This window comes from Danio rerio, chromosome 24 (assembly GCF_049306965.1).
Source record: "Danio rerio strain Tuebingen ecotype United States chromosome 24, GRCz12tu, whole genome shotgun sequence".
Taxonomy (NCBI): domain Eukaryota; kingdom Metazoa; phylum Chordata; class Actinopteri; order Cypriniformes; family Danionidae; genus Danio; species Danio rerio.
This window is the reverse complement of record NC_133199.1, coordinates 7,218,806-7,238,859: the sequence shown is the minus strand read 5'-3', so window position 1 is coordinate 7,238,859 and position 20,054 is coordinate 7,218,806. Positions and strand designations below refer to the sequence as shown.

Genomic DNA, 20,054 nt, shown 5'->3' with positions numbered 1-20,054 from the left:
CTTTCGATATTGCTTTAAGTGACTAAGTATGCAAGTCAATCAACAAAAATGGCTAGCAGAGGAAAATAAGAACTCGAAAAGCCTCCCACATCATCCAGATCACATTCATGGGAGCATTTTGGCTTTCCTGACAAATATAATGATGGCTGAAGAAGGGTGGGGGGCAAAAACAGAAAACAGACATACCTTCTCTACCAGAAGCTCCAGGAGTCTCCCACATAATCATAGTGGCTCCCTGCCTGCAAATTAGATACAATATTTCAGATATCATGGAGACAAGAGAGAGAATGAGCGCCAATGGAGTAGTAAAACTGCATTTTTTTTTCATAAAACACAGTTTTTGATATAAAAATTAGAAAAATGTATGCAGTTTAAAGTCTGATGTTTGAGCAAATATAAAATATAAATATATCTTTATCAGTTCTTTCAGTTTTATGTTTTTTTTATATTTAATTATTATTTTCGGCATTTCCACTGCACTATACCCTTAAATGCATTACATGATGTGACTTACAGCAGTGGTTTCCCAAGGGGGGTGGGTGGGGGCGTTCGGACACCCTAGGGGGTCGCAAGACAATCGCTACGTTTTAATCCACCTATTTTAATGCACAATTTGGATATTTTCATAAAAAACAGTTAATGGAATCGCCAAGATGTACATTCGTTTTGAAAATATCCATATAAACTAATGCACATAACTGAGTAGGATACCTTTTTTATTTGATAAGGAAAGATGTGATAGAAACACTTTTCCCAAGCAAATTCCAGTATACACGTTAAAATAAGTCATGTTATTTTGTTATAAGAGATCATGTGGCGGTAGAAATGTGTGTAAATGCATAAAACGGCAAGCTGAGCACATTGTAAAGCATCTGAAATGTTGTTTTGATCTGCAGTATTAGTGTTATTATATTATTAATTACCTTAAGAACTGTTAAGAGCGTCTGTGCCTTGCATCTCACGCCTTTAAATGCCACCATTCATACATTGTGTGTCAGCATCATCTTCTTTTTATTAGTCATTTATTAAATAAAGACAACAATCACGCAGCTTCTCCTACCGCAGCAAATTCAGTATTTACTTTTCATATTTGGTGCCAGTTAATCAGGAAGTGTCAATTTTTTTTTGTTCTCTTTGGCTTCTTGGATGGAAGCGCTGCTTTATTCACACGTTTTATATGCAATTTTGCAGTTATGCACATTATGGGGGGCTTTTGGTGATTTCCAAAATCTCATATATGTTTTTAAACTATTAGAAATACTTTATTTTATCTAATTCACACAGAAGATAAAGTATTTGATAGTAACATAAAAAAACATGCAAATACAAACACATCAGCCTTTCAAAAAAAAAAAAAAAAAAATCCATTAAATATTTTAACATATTCCTAAAGGCACACAAAACAACCCATTTTCAAACTCTTCTTAATTAAAAAGTTCCTAAAATAATACTAATATTAATAAAAAATTGGTCAGAATTATTGCCGCCCTTTGATTTTTTCTTTTCTCTTTTAAATATTTCCCAAATTATGTTTAACAGAGCAAGCACATTTTCACCGTATGTCTGACAATATTTTTTTCTTCTCAAGAAAGTCTTATTTGTTTTATTTCGGCTAGAATGAAAGCAGATTCGATTTTTTTAAAAGACATTATAAGGTCAAAATTAATAGCCCTATTAATGTTTTTTAAAAATCTTCTCTCCGTTAAACAGAAATTGGGGAAAAAAAATAAACAGGGCGAGCTAATAATTCAAGGGGTGTATATTTATTCATACTCGTCAGTTCATTTGTAAAGAATCTAAGACTGAAAATGGCGGGATCAGATAAGAAAAACATCCAAAATGACTTTTGTTGGTGTACCTCAAGAGACAGTGTTAGGAAAAATTGCTTCTGTGGAAATCCTGCTTGTAAAAGCAGCAATGACTTCACCGAATTGCTGAATAGCTCTTTTATTTAAAACACATTATACATTTTTACCATATATGATATCTCAGTTTTTCCTATTCAAAGTAATATAGTATATTGGTATCCAGCTTATTTTTCAAGAGTGGACATGGCCATTTCTAAATGTAATGTGTCTGACATCCATATTCTGGCAATCCAATTTTTTTAAGCCTTACAAATGTGTTGAATAAAATATCAACCCAAAATAAAGGGACCAAGCCGAAGGAAATGAAACGATCAACCCACTTTTAATGCTTTTTAAGTCCCTTATGAAATGTTGCTGACACCCACCTACAGTATGAAGAGAAACTTTGAGTTAGATAATTATTATTATTATTATTATTATTATTATTATTATTATTATTATTATTATTATTATTATTATTATTATTATCATTATTATTATTATTATTATTTAATTATTTTTTTGCATACAACTTTTGATAAAGCTTTATCTGCCAGAATATTTTTCTTTGTTGAATATTTTTCAATTTTTCTTTATTGATTCATATTTTGCTTTTATGCTTCCTACAACCAGTGTCATTATTCACACCTGCTTCATTTAGTTTGGTTAAAACATACCAGACTTCATTTGCCTTTGTAGTGTGGTTCGCTTGGACAGCAAACCCAGAGACCTGCTCAAAGAGCCTTTAAAGGGGCTCTATTATGCAAAAATCAGTTTTATAAGGTGTTTAAACACAGTCGTGTGGGAACAGTGTCTGAATATAGCCAGTCACTAATAGTAATAAATAATTAATTCTATTTTTATAATCACACTTCATGAAAAAACAGTCTGCAGAAACAATTTGATCGACATTCTCCCTTTGTACATGTCATCAGAGGGGAAAAACACCACCCATTAGCAACAATTTCTCCCTCATTAGGATAGACAGTCCTGAGTGACAAGCACTTTTTTGCACAATCGTATTTGAATTTAAAGCATCTGTCACCAAAAAGGCACAATTTGGATTAAAGCCTAAAAGGGGCACTTTTAAAGAGTTATAAATCCTTATTTGTGTGTTACATTACAGAGACTTCTTATAAAAAGCAGAGTAATAGGCCCTCTTTAAATGTATTAAATGTATTATATTTCTATTCCTAAAGATATTATGTGACCACTCTTTTATTTTAACCCTTGTGTGCTGTTGGGGATGTTTTCATCCACTCTTGGGGGATTTTGAGTTTTAATTTGGCCACAACCTACACTCAAAATACACCATAAGGCTTAATTTTCCCAATTTAATTTAATTTAATTTTTTTCATTTTTAATTTTTTATTGAAAAAAAATCTTATATATATATATATATATATATATATATATTTTTTTTTTTTTTTTTTTTTTTTTTTTGGTGGTTAGTAAATTAGCTTATTTTATTTTATTTTTTTTTACATTTAATTTAATTTTAGCCTTTATTCAATATGTTAAATGTTTATTTAATGTCTTCTTTGACTGAAATAATTAAAATGGGCAAATTTACTACCCTTTCATTATGTTTGTGGTTGTTTTTGCCCCATTGACTTCCATAATAGTGACATTTTTGATTCCAAAGCCATGACAGCATATAATCATACTTTATTAATTGTTGGTGGCTTTTCCCTGTTGGACATCTGCATACTTACTTTGATATATTTTAGAAAATAAAAATAAGCAGCTCAGCTCTTAGAACATCGTAAATAAACTAAATGTATTTATGCATGCACACTATAATTTGCTGTTTTACACCATAAAACAACATATAAAAGTCATAAACGTTTTTGCACAGGTTAATGCTGGCAACTGATGAGTAACAGTGAAAATTACACATTTTTCCTCTTCCAAACAGGAAAAAACACCAATAATCAAGAATGCGTGATTATTTGGTGTCATGGCTTTGCAATCCAAAAAATGTGGTTATAATGGAAGTCAATGGGGAAAAATACAGCCACGAACATAACAAAAGGATAGTCAGTTTTAACAATATACAAGGGATAATGAATGCAACCATTTAATGAAACTGCTTTGTTTAACTGCTTTGCATCATTATACACTCACCGGCCACTTTGTTAGGTACACCTTACTAGTTACTAGTTCTTACTAGTTGGACCCGCTTTTTTGTTTAGAACTGCATTAATCCTTTGTGGCATAGATTCAACAAGTTACTGGAAGTATCCCTAGGGGATTTGGCCAAATTCGAGAGAAATCGAGACTCAACAGACCAGGCAACATTTTTCCAAATTTCTATTGTGCAATTTTGATGAGCCTTTGCAAATTGTAGCCTCAGTTTCTTGTTCTTAGCTGACAGGTGTGCCACCCGGTGTGGTCTTCTGATGATGTAGTCCATTTGCCTTAAGGTTTGACATGTGCTTTCAAAGATGCTCTTTGGCATACCTTGATTGTACTGTTGCCTTTCAATCAGATTGAACCAGTCTGGCCATTCTCCTCTGGCATTAACAAGGCATTTGCACCCACAGAACTGCCGCCCACTGAATATTCTCTCTTTTTCGGATCATTCTCTGTAAACCCTATAAATGGTTTTGAGTGAAAATCCCAGTAGATCAGCAGTTTCTGAAGTACTCTGACCAGACCACCTAGCACCAACTACCATGCCTTCTTCAAAGTCACTTAAATCACCTTTCTTCCCCATTCTGATGCTCAGTTTAAACTGCAGCAGATCGTCTTGACCATGTCTACATGCCTAAATGCATTAAGTTGCTGCCATGTGATTCTAAGCAGTTGGGCAGGTGTACCTAATAAAGTGGCTGGTGGGTGTATATTATCTATATTCACTGAGAAATGATTAAAAACATTCTTTATCAAGGAAGGTGTATTCATTTACGCCATGCACTGTATATATCTCCTTCGGAAAACACTACATCGATAAATCATGTTCAGTAAGACTAGAATCTTGTGTTGTAAAGTAAATCATTACAGTTTTGAGTTTTTGTTTATGTTGCACTCATGCCATGAGGAAACATCAGTGAGTGGATGTGAGGTGGGTGGGAAAACAAAGGGGGGTGAAGTCAAAAAGAGCGAGACGGGACTAGGAGAGAGAGCGAGAAAGCATGAGGAGGAGAGCGAGACAGCCACATGAAGCTGGGATAGATAGAGCGTCTTCTTTACGATTGATTTGTTGGAGGGTGTCTTGTCGTGAGCTGGTGTGGGGTCCCGAGTCAGAGTCGCATGCAGACCCCCCTCCTATTGTACCCCAGCGGACTTCTTGAAGACTTGAAGTGAAAGACAGAGAGACAGCAGCGGGAGACGGGCAGAGACACGGGCGTCTCAATCATGTCTGTCTTAATTGCCACCCAGCAGATCGATACGGCTGGCTCTTCTAACATGGTAAGAAACTTTCAGATGGCTGTGCTGTGTTACCTCTCCCGAGAGAATGATTCTTTACCAAGAGCTTTAGATCTTATTAGAATTTTGTTAAGAGACCAGTCACAATTAATAAATAATTTAAGAGTGAAATCTAAAGGGGATCTTGCTGCAAATTGCTGCTCTTGTGCGCCAGGTTATACGACACTTGCCCCCAAAGGAATATGGCTTGTCAAGCTTGTGAATTACTAGAGGTTGTAAAAATAAATGCTCATCTGTTGCTCTGTAGTGGAGAGATTTTGGTCAGATATGCTGGATTGGATATAACGGGTGGATTCTGTATCATTCGCAGTGCCTTGAGATGCTTGTGCCTTATCTTATACAGATCGTGTTCAAGCAGAGGTTTATAAATTTCTTCCTAAGCTCAAAATGAGGTTTGTAATTTGACATTTTATTTTATTTTATTTTATTTTATTTTATTTTATTTTATTTTATTTTATTTTATTTTATTTTATTTTATTTTATTTTATTTTATTTTATTTTATTTAAATTTATTTTATTTTATTTATTTATTTTTTTTAATATATTTTAAAGGAAATTATTAAAGGCTTAATATCCCCTATTATTATTATTTTTATTTTACACTTTAGTAGATGTTTAATGTCCATTGAATATTTTCTTTGACTAAAATAGTTAAAGTGTGTTTATTGGTTTAATGTTGTTAATTAAAAAATATTTATTTATTTATTTACTTATTCTTTTTTTTATTCAAATCTCTGCCTGGTCAATTCATAAGCATGTTTTGTGTCTTTCTGTTAATGGGCACATCTTGTGTTATTTACAGTATTTGTGATGTGTATGCCTTATCATGATCTTGTTTAAGTTGAGGTCTGTAAATTACCTTATTGTATATTAATTGAATTGAATTGAATTGAATTGAATTGAATTGAATTGAATTGAATTGAATTCATTTTCTTTCCGGCTTAGTCCCTTTATTTATCTGGGGTCGCCACAGCAAAATGAACCACCAACTTATCCCGCGGATGCCCTTCCATCTTCAACCAATCTGTGGGAAACATCCATACACACTCATTCACACTGATACACTACAGACAATTTAGCCTAACCAATTCAATACAATTCAAGTTTGTAAATTTACCTTATTTTGTTTTATTTTTATTTTAGTTTATTTTATTGGTTTTCTAAATTAACTTATTTTATTTTAGAATATTTTTTTTTATTTTATTTAATTTTAGACTTTAGTCAAGATGTTTAATGTCTATTTAATATCTTCTTTAAATGAAATAATTAAATGTGTTTATTCATTTAATTAAATTATTTGTTAATTAGTTTATTTGATGTTTATAAATTACGTATTTATTTTATTTTATTTTTATTTATTTATTTTATTTTTTTTTATTTATTTTTTTTTATTTTTTTTTATTTTATTATTTTTTTATTTTTTTTTTTTATTTTATTCCAATCTTTGCCAGGTCAAAATAGCTGCATCACCATATGTTGTGTGATCCATTGATGTCGATGTTAATGATGAGTGACAAGCTACTAATAAGCGGAATTAAGAGAAAATTATACAGATGTGTCATTTTGATTGAGTGTGTGGCACTGGCATTTGAGTCTTGCACTGGCATTTGAGTCTTGCATATTACAGTGTTTGTTGCAACTATAAATATACAGAGAAATGAATATAATTATGCTGCAGTAACATATATGCATTTATATGCATATATGCATTTATCACTCGCCATTCCTCCATCTCAACCTTGAAATTATCAGCTCATTTATTAGGTACTCTTGAACTTTGAATTAAGGGAATGCGATTGAAGTATTTTATGTCTGGATATGAACATATTGATGTGGCAGCGTTGATAGAAAGTATTGAATTTCCCATCAAACCTGTGCTGTTCATGAAACATCAGTCCTTTTGCTTGAGACATTTCATTTCCCGGCTAATGCTGCCCATTCCAGCCCATCTCTCACCTGTACTCTTTCAATGGACTCATTCTTCTTTATGAAGGATGATCAGGGAGCCCAGAAAGTATTAAACATCAATCCCAGCCTCCAAACATTAGTTATGCGTCTTTATTTTCCTTTCCTCTCAGCTTTTCTGAATTCAAAAAATCCTTAGAGCATATGAATAAATAAATATATATTTTTAATTATTTATGTTCCGTCTGTGGAAAAATGACAGATGGTGTCAAGTACAGATGTGAAAAAAGACTAAAAGATCTCCTCAGAGGGCATTTGTCTTTGGGGAAGATCCCTCTGCCCTTTATGTCATTATTCCGCTCAAAGAAATCAATATTGACTTTCGGCATGTTGCTGTCCTGTCACTAACTCAACCTTTACTTCTCAGCAGACTGCATATGAAATGAAAAAGATAGATAGATAGATATATAGATAGATAGATAGATAGATAGATAGATAGATAGATAGATAGATAGATAGATAGATAGATAGATAGATAGATAGATAGATAGATAGATAGATAGATAGATAGATAGATAGATAGATAGATATTTGGAATAAGGTAACCACCGCAGTAAATTAAAAACTAGATTTGCTCTAATCTCTTAAACGCTGGATTGCAGGTTTAATCAGCAGTTGGAGCATGTCTGCCTCTGCTGTTTTTCCAAACGGTTTGTCCATAATTACATTTTCCCTGCAACTATTCAGGGCAGGATTATAATGGACGACTGTAGGAATTCTGCAGTTTTTGAAAAAACGTATTTTCATGATATTATGGCGAGATTCCAAAACCTTGTGGCTAGCCTTGAGTTAGAGCTGCACGATTCTGGCTAAAATGAGAATCGAGATTTTTTAGCCTAAAATAAAGATCACGATTTTCTCACTATTCTGTAGATGTAAAGTGAAGTTTATTTATTAACAAATTTCGAGAGGGTCACGTGCTTATGATTGTTCACAGCTGTTCCAACTTTAGCTAATGACTGATTATCCTATCAGACGATCCTGAACTCACTATAAATAGCCAGACTTTTCTAATCTTAATATCTTCGTCTTGAAGAAACCCCCCCACCCAACCCTACTTTCCCTCCTTTCAAACGGGCGTCACGGTGGCCAGCGATTAGCGCTGTTGCCTCACAGCAAGAATGCCCCTGGTTTAATTCCTTTCCAAACCAGATGGCATTTCTGTGCGGAGTTTGCTCGTTCTCCCCGTGGTTGCGTGGGTTTTCCCCTGGGTCCTTCGGTTTCCTCCCACAGTTAAAAAAAAAGCACTCTAAAGAATTAATCAAAATACATTAGCTAAACTCTGAGTACACCTTTCAGCATCTATATTTGACACTTAGCCACAACAAGCAAGAGGGGGAGTCATCGAGATCTACCTGAGCTCAAACTCCCCTTTCGCCTTGCAACGGGAGGGAGCCCAGGGCTTGAGGATCTTGTAAGCTCAGGGCTCTCTCCCGAGACAGCACGCCAAACTAGCTTTATTATCAATCATCAGCTAAGTGTGAACTCTTGAAATAAAGGTTATGAGTGCATGGGCTATTATTTTTGTTATTCTCAAACATGTGGTAAGGCGATAGGCTTAGTTTGTGAAGCTGTACTGTTGGTTAAAATGCAAAATTTTGTATAGACTTGGAATGGTGGACTTGAACAGACTTTAGATTTGTCCTGGTCATTAATGCTGATGATAATTCTGATGTTGAATTATTGTACATAATCACATGAAGACAGAAATGACAATTTTAGGTGAATTGTATCTTATAAATACATCATGTGACTCTTTCAACATCATTTGGAGGTGTCCACGTCGCTGAACAATGTGTGTAAAACAATGTGAAGACTTGTGCGGCCACCAATGCTTCTCTCCTGAACTTAAAAAAATATGATTGACAGAATCGTAGAAATGCTGGATTAAGATCGTCTAGGGGGTCGAATCGAGATCGCGATCTTTTTACGATTAATTGTGCAGCTCTACCTTGAATCCTCATCTTTGGAATGTGAAGGAGATTTAATAACTTGACTTAATTTCTTTATAATTCCTATTTATTTGTATAGGCTAAACTTTAAATGATTTGCAGCTTTTTCTAATGTATATGCTATTCTGTCCTTTGTCAATAATAATGATTAATAATAATAAAAACATATTACTGCCCATAAAACTGTTTATTTGCAATGAAACAGCTCCAGATGAACAGATTTAGTAGTTTTGGGGATTTTTGGGGGGATTATTTTCACATCCCAGTGTTGACAGGTATGGATTATTGAATTACTGGCTCAATCGATTTGTTCAAAAACAGATTCATTCAGGAGCAAAACCCCACAGTGTTTCTCTGATATGCACATACGTTCTGCATTGGCTAGGTTTTTGTTAATACTTATTTTTGAAGCTTGTTTCAGAAATTCCACTGAGGAAACAAGAACCCCAGCAAGTGTTGAAAAGTACAAGTAATTGCCTCATATGGTGGAGATACTGTGAAATTGTTGCCCTGAACCACTATAGCCACTATTACAGTACATAAACCTTTCTCCTTCTCCTTTCTCCTTGTTTTGTCAGCATTCCCCTTTCATGTGAGGGTCCAGATAATAACAGTGGACCTCGTCCAGTATGGCTAGCAGCTCTAGAATCTGAAGTAATAAAGAAGTTTGGCAGAATCCTGACTGATGTGTTGAGTCCTGCAGCGGTGAAGTGCAGCTATGATAGATATCACAACACTCAGCAGCCACCAGATATACTTCAGCCCTGTTCTTTTGCACTTCTTCTTTCACTGACAAGAAACAACCAAAAACATTTACAATTATACATGACATATACATAACACTTTATTTTATTATTGTTTTTTAATTGTTTTGTAACTTTATTTTTAAACGGCACCTATAAAGAAAATCATTTTGAAGCAGTTTGAACAGAACTGTGTGTAGATATAGTGTGTCTACAGTCATATTTTAGTGATAGAAACACAAAAAGTCATTTTTTTTTAAATTTCCCGATGTGAAAATAGGATCCAAATCCCTCCCATTTTGAGGCCCACATCAATGTGAAGTAGGAGTGCAGTTTCCCCGCCCACCTATTTGATTGACACTATTGTTGTATAATTAACATATTAACATGTCTGTGTAGTAACGCTTATAATCATATCAACAATATAGTGTGTGCGCAAAGCAAGTGAGATTAAAAGATTGAGTTTAAAAAGTTTTTAAATCAGTGCTTGTTTGTAATTGATTAAAGCGATTTTACCGTCTTTATCGCGACAGCCGCAAGAAACTTCAATGTATGCGTTAAAGCAGGTTTGTTTTGCACATTAACATAAAGGATAACCATACAGCAGTGGATATAAACATGTATCCTCTCACATTGGAAAATTGTGTGTGACTCATCATTGCAGAAAGGCTTGAATTAACTCCACAACAAATACATCAAATAATCATTGGGAAAGTTCTTACTGTTATTTTTCTCACATAACATGCTATCTGCTTCCTTCTTGTCTGTCACTGTGCTGTTTATCTGATGCAGTCGGAGATTGAGGCACACTCTGACAGGCACATGGGAATGGTGGGCGGGGAGAACTAGCATTATTCAATTCAATTCACCTTTATTTGTATAGCGCTTTCACAATGTAGATTGTGTCAAAGCAGCTCCACATAAAAAAAAACAATTATAGTAAACTGAAACAGTGTCAGTTCAGTTCAGAGTTTGAGTTCAGTTTAGCTCAGGTCAGAGTGTTTTAATCATCACTACTGAGAGTCCAAACACTGATAAGCAAATCCATCAATGCGCAGCTCTACAGATCCCAAACCATGCAAGCTGGTGGCGACAGCGGCGAGGAAAAAAATTCACCTATTGGCAAAGGTGAAGAATTAAATAACCTCGAGAGAAACCAGGCTCAGTTGGGCATGACCATTTATCCACTGGCCAAACGGTTTGTGCAGAGCTGCAGTCTAGGCGCCGGACTCGTCTGTCCCTGGAGCATCGCAGGAATCAGTCTCATGCTCTCGACTCCTCCATGACAACCACAGTAGGTGCTCAGGATACGGCCTGGTCCAGGATATGGAAACCTTGGGATCATCTCGTCGCTGGTCTTGGATCGAATCAGTGGCACTGCGTAGTCTGATGTTCTCAGGATGAGTATCCCCAGGTGGAAATAGAGAATAAAGAGAATAATTAGCATAGCTGCTGTTTAAGGTGTATATAAACGAGATACAATTAAAAGGCACAGGCAACAAAACAGCTACATTTTCAGAGCTGAACATTCCAATATTCCAAAAAGGGGTAAAATAGGAGCCCTTTAAGCTATGTTTGTGCATTTAAGTATTAAAAGTTATTTTAAGTTTTTTTTTATTCTTAGTTTTTTTTTTTATTTACTTATGTATATTTTATTCATACATTTAATTTATTTATACACTGATGAATAATACTGAAAGTTAATACTAATTCAAGTGCGCAGAAATGAAAATAAAATATTCTTTCTTTCTTTCTTTCTTTCTTTCTTTCTTTCTTTCTTTCTTTCTTTCTTTCTTTCTTTCTTTCTTTCTTTCTTGCTTTCTTTCTTTCTTTCTTTCTTGCTTTCTTTCGAACTGGATTGAGTTTCCATTTGCCCTAAATACTGACTGCATGTTCGAGAGACTCTTTCTTTGATAGGAAACTCTGCGACAAACAGAACATTATTCTATTTTTTCTTCTTTTTGAGTGTTGTGTTTTCCTGCTCTATCAGCGAGAGGGATTGGGTGCATGGAGCTGTCACTCAGACTGGATGTCTTTCTCTGACAGGCTAGAACAGAAGAGGTGGAGGGGCTGGATGAGAATAACAGGGCCTATTAATTTCACTGTTTGGATTTTAGACAAACATGGTCAAGCTCCAGCAGCCTCAATCTCTCCCTGTCATTCAGCTGGGCCAAACAGAGACACACTTTAACACAGACACACACAGAGTTAGAGAGAGGCACAGGGAGGTATAATGGTAAATACATCATTATCCTGCTGCACCACTGGCAGTGAGGTAAATATCTGTGCTCATCATTGGGTATTTAATGCTTTATGTTATTTGCAATGAAGAATAAGGGTGTAAACTGGATATTCAGAGTGAAATGTGTCTCGTACTTGTCAAAATGTTAGAAAATGTGGTCAAAATGTTAGAAAATGTGGTATTAATGTTATCAAGTAGACTAAACATGTCTGTAAAGTAGCAGTTTTCCATATTTTGTGATTCATGTTTTTATTTATGCTTTTGAATTGCATTATGGGACCTTGGTCTTGATCCATTAATCTTGGAAAAGTAACTTTTATTAACATTTTTAATAGTTTAAAGTAATATATAGTCTGGGTTGTTGTATATTAAGGTACAACAAACCTGCCAATAAATGTTCTGTTATTTTACAGACTTACTTCTTTATATATTATTTCTTAAAGGGGTGGTCCAGAGTGTATTTTCAAAGCTTGGTTGTTTTTATGGGGTGTAAAGCAATGTGTGCTCATGCTTTATTTGTAGAAAATCATATAGAAAATCATATAGAAAATATTTTTTCATTGACCATACTTTAATCATTTAAAGCTACTCAGATAACATGAAAACGACTGTCATATTTCCTAGTTCCTCTAAAGATTCACCCTCAAGAGGCTCTGATTGGTCAGCTAACATAATGTACTGTGATTCGCAGATCAGCTCCACATCACCAAGCAGCGTCTCTGTTAAAGTGTAACATCGCTTCATAATCAGTGAATATGCCAAACAAATTATGTAGGGTATTCAATAATTATCCCCAAAAAGTATATCTTAATATTTCTGGGGATTTGTCCAATAAGATAATTAAAATAAGTTTTACTGATTTAGTTTTTTTTTAAGCCTTGGCAGGTTTAGAACAAATACATATGACACTAAAACCACCAGTGGTTTTGCGGCAAGCCGCTGTCTTCATGAATTAGTCATTTAATTAGTCCTTCAAATAATTGTTTCAAAATGCCTGAAACAATGTAACTGTCTTTACAAATCTATCATTGGCTCACTCGATTCATAAAAAAACAGCAGATTTGTTCAGGAATGAGATGTTCCAGTTTTGCTCTGAGACACACACATATTCTGCTTCAGCTTTGTTTGGAAAGAAAACAACATTGTGTCTTAAATACAGCTCAATCTGTTAAATTTCTGTTTGTTGAGTACTTAAAAATCAATATCCCATGCTGATATTTGATTTGTATGAGTGCTTGTGTGGGTTTCCTCCAGGTGCCCAGGTTCCCCTACAATCCAAAAACTCGCAATATACTGTATGTGAATGAGAGATGTGCAACACAGGCTCATTGTGAAAATGTACCCCTGCATACATTTCTGGAGAGCGCAAATTATGTAGCCAGAGGAATGTAGGACTGCATTTTGTCTTTAAAATAACCTTAACGAGGCAGTATGATGCCGCAGATGGCTTCTGTTTCTTTTTACTTTACCAGCTGACTACTTACCTCCGTGTGGATGGTTTTACCACTGTTACTAGTTTGCCCAGTGGCTCACCATGTATGCTGGCGGACTTGAGACGCAGAGAGGAGTTGACCGTGATGATGGAGTTCGAGCCTGGTAAAGAAGGGTTCAATAAGCAGGTAAAACAAAAACAAAGGGCAAGAAAGTAAAATGAACAAGTAAATCTCGGTTAAAAAAAGTGGTAAAAAATCAGGCAGCCGCGAGGGCTTTTCTTTTTATAGATTTAGTCTTGTTTCAGCCAAGACGACTATGTTTAGACATCTATTAGACATCTTTTAAAAACAAAAAAATGCTTGCTGGGAGGAATCTTATACTGTCAGCACTCAATTCAAATCAAAAGACAGCAAATAACTGTATGAAATGACCATACCATGCTATTTGCCCTGGGTCTCAGCCAGAATAGCTCAGCATATTGAGAAGAGGAGTGAGTCAGCCATCTGCTTCGCTATACCACTGTCTTCTTCACCTCACTTGGTTACAGAGAGGATTCACTGGACCATTTCCGTTTGCCCCTTTGTTGTGAAGTGCAGAAAATGCGAAATATCCAGATAATGGCTATATTGATCTGGCACATATGAAGCCTGTGGTATATCAAAGCATTGTGACTGAGGAATGTGATATATCAGGAAAGGATTCTTGTGATCTCGTCTACTCTCCAGCTCTCCACTGGAGTACAGGCCCTCCATCAACAAGGTCAAGCATCTCTTTCTTCATCAGTACTTCACAAATGGCATCAATGATGAATTGACACACAAACACACACACACAGTAGTTGTTAGTGCTACAGGATATGACTTGTATGTAGAATGCTACCTAGTTGTCTGTCTATCTATCTATCTATCTATCTATCTATCTATCTATCTATCTATCTATCTATCTATCTATCTATCTATCTATCTATCTATCTATCTATCTATCTATCTATCTATCTATCTATCTATCTATCTATCTATCTATCTATCTACAGTATCTGCTTGTCTGACTGTCAATTTTGTCATGAGGTTGTTCTGTATAATGCACATTTCTTTGTGCGATTTGATTGGATAGCAGTCACAGAACTGATTATTCTACTTCTAGTACTCTACTTCTACTTCTTCTCTAGTTTAGCCAACCACCATAGACAAGATAAAAATAAAGTAGTGACTGCAGGTTGAAGGAAAGCAGTTGAGTATAAGAACCAATACGGCACTAAAAATAGGCTAAAGTGAAAGTAAAAGTACACATTTTTAAAACTATACTTATTAAATTACAATTCCTAAGAAAAACTACTCGATGACAGTAGTTTGAGTATTTGTAATTTGTTACTGTCATGACTGCCAGTGACCACCTGAGGGCGCTGTAGTTCAACAGACACTGAGTATGAACTACAGCGCCCAAAAACTACATATCCACACATTCCTTCGTGCATACACCCGGTCTTTCATGTACACTGATTGCAATCACAGCTGTCTCTGTTTCCCCGTTGATTACCTGGACTATATATTCAACCATTCCACCTCTGTTTGTTAGTTCGTCGTTTGTCGTTCTTGGTATGTTGTTCCTGGTCTTGTTCCTGTATCTTGTTAAAGTCTAGTTCGAGTTAATCTGTCTTAGTTTCTTGTTTTGTTTGTTTGTTTGCTATTTTGTTACTTTGTTTCTTTGATTTTGGGATTTTTGATTTTTTTTTTTTTGTCACTGTCACTGCACAATACATCAAATAAACTGCACTTGGATTCTACACCCGTTTATTTCTTGTTTTGATCACGCTAAAACGTGACAGTTACTTCACAGTAATCGGTAATGTATCATATTGCCCATAGTAAATGTTCATTCTGATGACTTCATGGAGAAAAAAAAACATTGGTGAAAGTGATTTTTGCAATCTTTTTGGCACACTAAATTGTTCTTGGAGCTTCAAATAATCCCAATTCAACCACTAAAGTCACATGGACTGTATTCACAGTTTTTGATTTCTTTTGTTGACTTATAATGTCTCGAGGGAGTTCACAATCGAGCTCTCGGATTTATTCTTAAACATCTTAATTTGTGTGAAATGAAGAAAGATCTCGGAGTTGTAATAAAGGTAATCATTTTATATTTAATATTTAAATATTAAATACACTTCCTAAATGTGTATATTCCCTAAGATTTGTTTGAAATGGCTCTCTCCATCAGTATTCCACATACGCATGCAGTCACATTCATTGGATATAGTCCAGAAAAAAGGGAACATACTTTAGTGTGTGCTGCTCCCAGCCAGAGAGCATCCGTCATATTAGGAGGGGAACTTTAATGCCTATTACGCTGGAGAGAACTGTCTGATATGGATGATGAATCCAACCAGAACGGGCAGACCAAGCCGGGTGGTGAGATGGAGATGATTGGCCCCCAAAACAAGGAGTAAAACATCCACTGACAATCTTGTTTTCCTCGACCATCTCATTTATAAAGACTTAGGGCAGATGTTTTGAGACCGCAGATGGTAAGTGCATGCTATTAAAGGATTGTAAGGATATACACTAACTGGCCACTTTATTAGGTACAACTGCTCGTTAATGCTAGTCAGCCAATCACATGGCAGAAACTTAATGCATTTAGGCATGTAGACAAGGTCAAGATGATCTGCTGCAGTTCAAACCAAGCATTGGAATGGGGAAGTAGGGTGATTTAAGTGATTTTGAATGTGTCATGGATGTTGGTGTCAGATGGGCTGGTCTGAGTATTTCAGAAACTGCTGTTCTACTGGGGTTTTCATGCACAACCTAAAATCATAGTATTTTTGTTACTGTGTTTTTTAGTAGATGCATGAGAAGTTCTCTTTAAATTCAAACCATCCTAGCAAAGCAATCCTGTGTTGGGAATCGAATAACAGAATCAAGAATGATCCACTAAAGGAGGTCTAATATCTTAAGAAAAAAATAAATCCTTTGTTTCAGTACTTGACTCAAGTCGGGTATAAAATATGGGCTATCATGCATGGATCAAGTCTTGTTGAACGCGAGGCGCCGCTGTCTCTATTATAAAACTTGCTCCCATTTTGGGCAAGTTGAAGGCTTTAGCATGTTCCTGAATGCATACTTCATCCCTGCAGGTGTCTCTGAGTGATGCATCATTTAAGGAGCTCTTGCATATGCAAATCTCTCAGAGGCTGATTATGTTTGATGGAGCAGATGTCCTTACTCGTCTTGCAGACCGCCCGGGGTCATGTGTGTGTGTGTATGTGTGGGGGTCTGGCAGGTACCTCTCAGCTCTGTACGCTGCAGATTGGTGCATTGTGTTGTAAAGAAAGAGGCGTTTGTTCTGCATGTAATTACCTTTTATAGCAACAAGAATGCAGAAACATCATTTTAACACCCTCAGCCTTCAGTTAAACTAATTTTAGGCTACTGTAAAATAAGTCTTTTTTTGGACACTGACATAGTAACACCATTTTTGTTTGGTCATACAGTTTGTAATGATGTTACTGATGGGTTAAAAGCTAACAATAACTTTACGTGTGTACGTGATAAGATTTATGTGGTTTGTAAGGACACAAAATTGTATAATGACATAGGTATGACCTAGTTGTTCTCTTCTAAGCCAGTTTACGAGAACATGCCGTGTGTCCCCATAGTTCAAAAGGCTTAAAAATCATATTTAATGAGGTCTTTTGACTTTACAATGTTATTCAATGTCATAGAAATAATATATTTCATACTGTAAACCACAAATTACTTAAAAACAAGTTATAAGTTGTTTACATTATGGTTTACAGTATAAAATACATTATTCCTATGACATAAAATACATTATTTCTATGAAGAGTCCTCAAACCATAAATACAAGTATGTGTGTGTGATCTTCAACCACAAAATCAGTCATAATGGTCAGTTTTGTTTTTTAAATGGAAAATTTGACATTATCTGAAGATTTCCATTGCTGTTTGGGTTGTTAGGATGAGCAATATTTGGTCGAGATATAACTATTTGTCTTTATAAACCACAAGTCTTCATAAACCATAGATACAAGTATGTCTTAGTGTAACCCTGCACCACAAAATCAGTCTTAAGTGTCAGTTTTGTTTTTTTAAATTGAGATTTTTACATCATCTGAAGATTTCCATTGCTGTTTGGGTTGTTAGGATGAACACTATTTGGCTGAGACACATCCATTTGTCCTCATAAACCATAAGTTCTCTTAAACAATTTATGCAAGTATGTGTGTGACCTTGCAATACAAAATCAGTGATATTTGTCAGTTTATTTTTATTTATTTTTTTAATTGAGATTTTTGCATCATCTAAAGATTTCCATTGTTGTTTGGTTTGTTAGGATGAGCAATATTTAGCTGAGATACGACTATTTGTCCTAATAAACCAAAAGTCCTCATAAACCATATAAAAGTATGTGTGTGTCTGGTCCTGCACCACAAAATACGTCATAAGGGTCCGCTTTTTTTTATTTTATTTATTTTTTTATTGAGATGTTTACATTCTCTGAAGATTTCCATTGCTGATTGGGTTGTTAGAATGAACAATATTTGGCTGAGATACAACTATTATGAAAATCTGGAGTCTGAGGGTTCTCAAAACATTGATAAATATCTGAATATTGATAAAAATGTATCTTTTAAAATTGTTCTAAGCAAAATTAAGTTTTAAGCATTGCATTTTACTACTCAAAAATATGTTTTGATATATGTATGGTAGTAAATTTATAAAATGTCTTTATGGAAGATGATCTTTGACTAACATAAATATTTTTGACGTACAATGTGAAGTAAAATTCATAATTTGGACCCATACAATGTATTTTTAAATATTCCTTACAATACACCTCTACAACCTTTGTGGCACTGGGTCATACACGCACGCACACATCTTTTTTCTTGCAAAACGTCAGCTACCGAAGGGCACGTATGTCTGAAATATTGCGTTTTAGGTATGTGGTGCTGATGGTTGCTCTGTAGGCAGTAAGCAGCGCCTTGAATTTTATGTGAGCAGCCAGAGGTATATATTTGTGACATTCTTTCTCTTTGGTTCATTAAAGTGCCCCTTTTTACAAGATATAACTCTTTGGTGTCCCCAGCATGTGTCTGTGAAGTTTCAGCTCAAAATACTCTTCAGATCCTGCTGAAAATGACAAATATTGGGCCCAAGTAAAAGATAGGTGCTTCTGTGTATGCACCCTTAAATGCAAATTACCTGGTTCTTCCCTGTATTAGAAATAGAGAAGTATTTTTACTTGATACATAGATGTTTATTAGTAGATAACAAGATAAGCAGCACAATTATAGACAATTTAGATTGACTGGTTATTTAATAAATATTTGTCCTGTAGTTGTAGAGTTTAGTCAGCTTTTTTTGTAACTACGCACTAATACACACAACCCAGGCTCATTCTAAAAACGTAGTCCCGTGGATGTTTCTGGAGACTGCAAATTATGTAGCTAGAGGTACGTATGGCTGCATTTAATTTTTCAAGGGAACGCTGCGGGGCGGTATGACGCTGTTCCTTTTGGCAGTTACCGGCTGACAGCTTATCTCCGTGTGGAGGGCTTTCTTGCCACAACCAGTTTGTCCAGTTAGCTCGTCATGTACGTCAGCAAACTTAAGATGCAGAGAGTAGCTGACCACGTCGAGTTCAAGTCCGGGGAAGAGCATTTCCAAAAATCAGCTAAGACAAAACAGAATCCAAAAAATAAAGTGAGCAAGTAAATAACAGGGTGACAATGTGGTAAAATCCGAAAACGTGGTAAAAATCAGACGAGGGCTTTTCATTTTTTGGATGGCTTTTGTAAATTATAGTTTGGGTTTAGGGAAGTTAGCGGGTGGACGGGTCAATCAGTAAAACTGGTTGGGGTCAGGAAAGGAGGAGGGTGGGTTGGCCGATTGGCAGGTCACCCACTCAATCATTCAGCCAGTCAGACAGATGGTTGTTTAACAGCGGCCTCTGGTGGGTTTACGCAAGAACAGCGCGGGCACGAATGGCACTCATGAGAGACATTTGAGATGCGGAAAAGCTCACACAGCGGCCTCTCGTTGATTTAAAAACAAAAAAACAAAAAATGCAAAAATACATACCTCCCGGGACGTATTTCACGGTCCCCAGAAACGCCAATGGGACTACATTTCGGAATGAGCCTGGGTTGAATACACAGTAGTGGGCCAGTATAAGACTCTGATGGTATGATAACCTTGGATACAAATATCACGATATCAAGGTATTGTGTTTACTGCTCTAAAATATTTTCTTTTTAAATGTCTGGGTAAAAAAAACTAAAACTTTTTTCCCCTTTGAAAACAATGTATTTTATTTTTTTTAAAAGATTTGTAATATTTTTTAGCAGTGAACATGTCAAATCATTGACTTCTGCTGTCTTCATTTGTTTCAAAAACACAGATTTCTTTACAACA

General features: G+C 35.4%; 1 protein-coding gene across 3 annotated transcripts in view; it reads left to right on the top strand.

The window, feature by feature from the left end:
* dpp6a (dipeptidyl-peptidase 6a) overlaps positions 1–20,054 on the top strand; it is a 467,305-nt gene that overhangs the window by 119,546 nt on the left and 327,705 nt on the right. Inside the window, exon 1 of one of the 3 annotated variants that reach the window (XM_068217149.2) lies at positions 4,954–5,261. The exons of the other annotated variants lie outside the window; for them this stretch is intronic. Coding sequence (XP_068073250.2) covers positions 5,208–5,261 — 54 coding nt within the window. The 5' untranslated portion in view covers positions 4,954–5,207. Of the gene's footprint in view, positions 1–4,953; positions 5,262–20,054 lie in introns of those variants that run through there. 3 annotated transcript variants of the gene reach the window in all.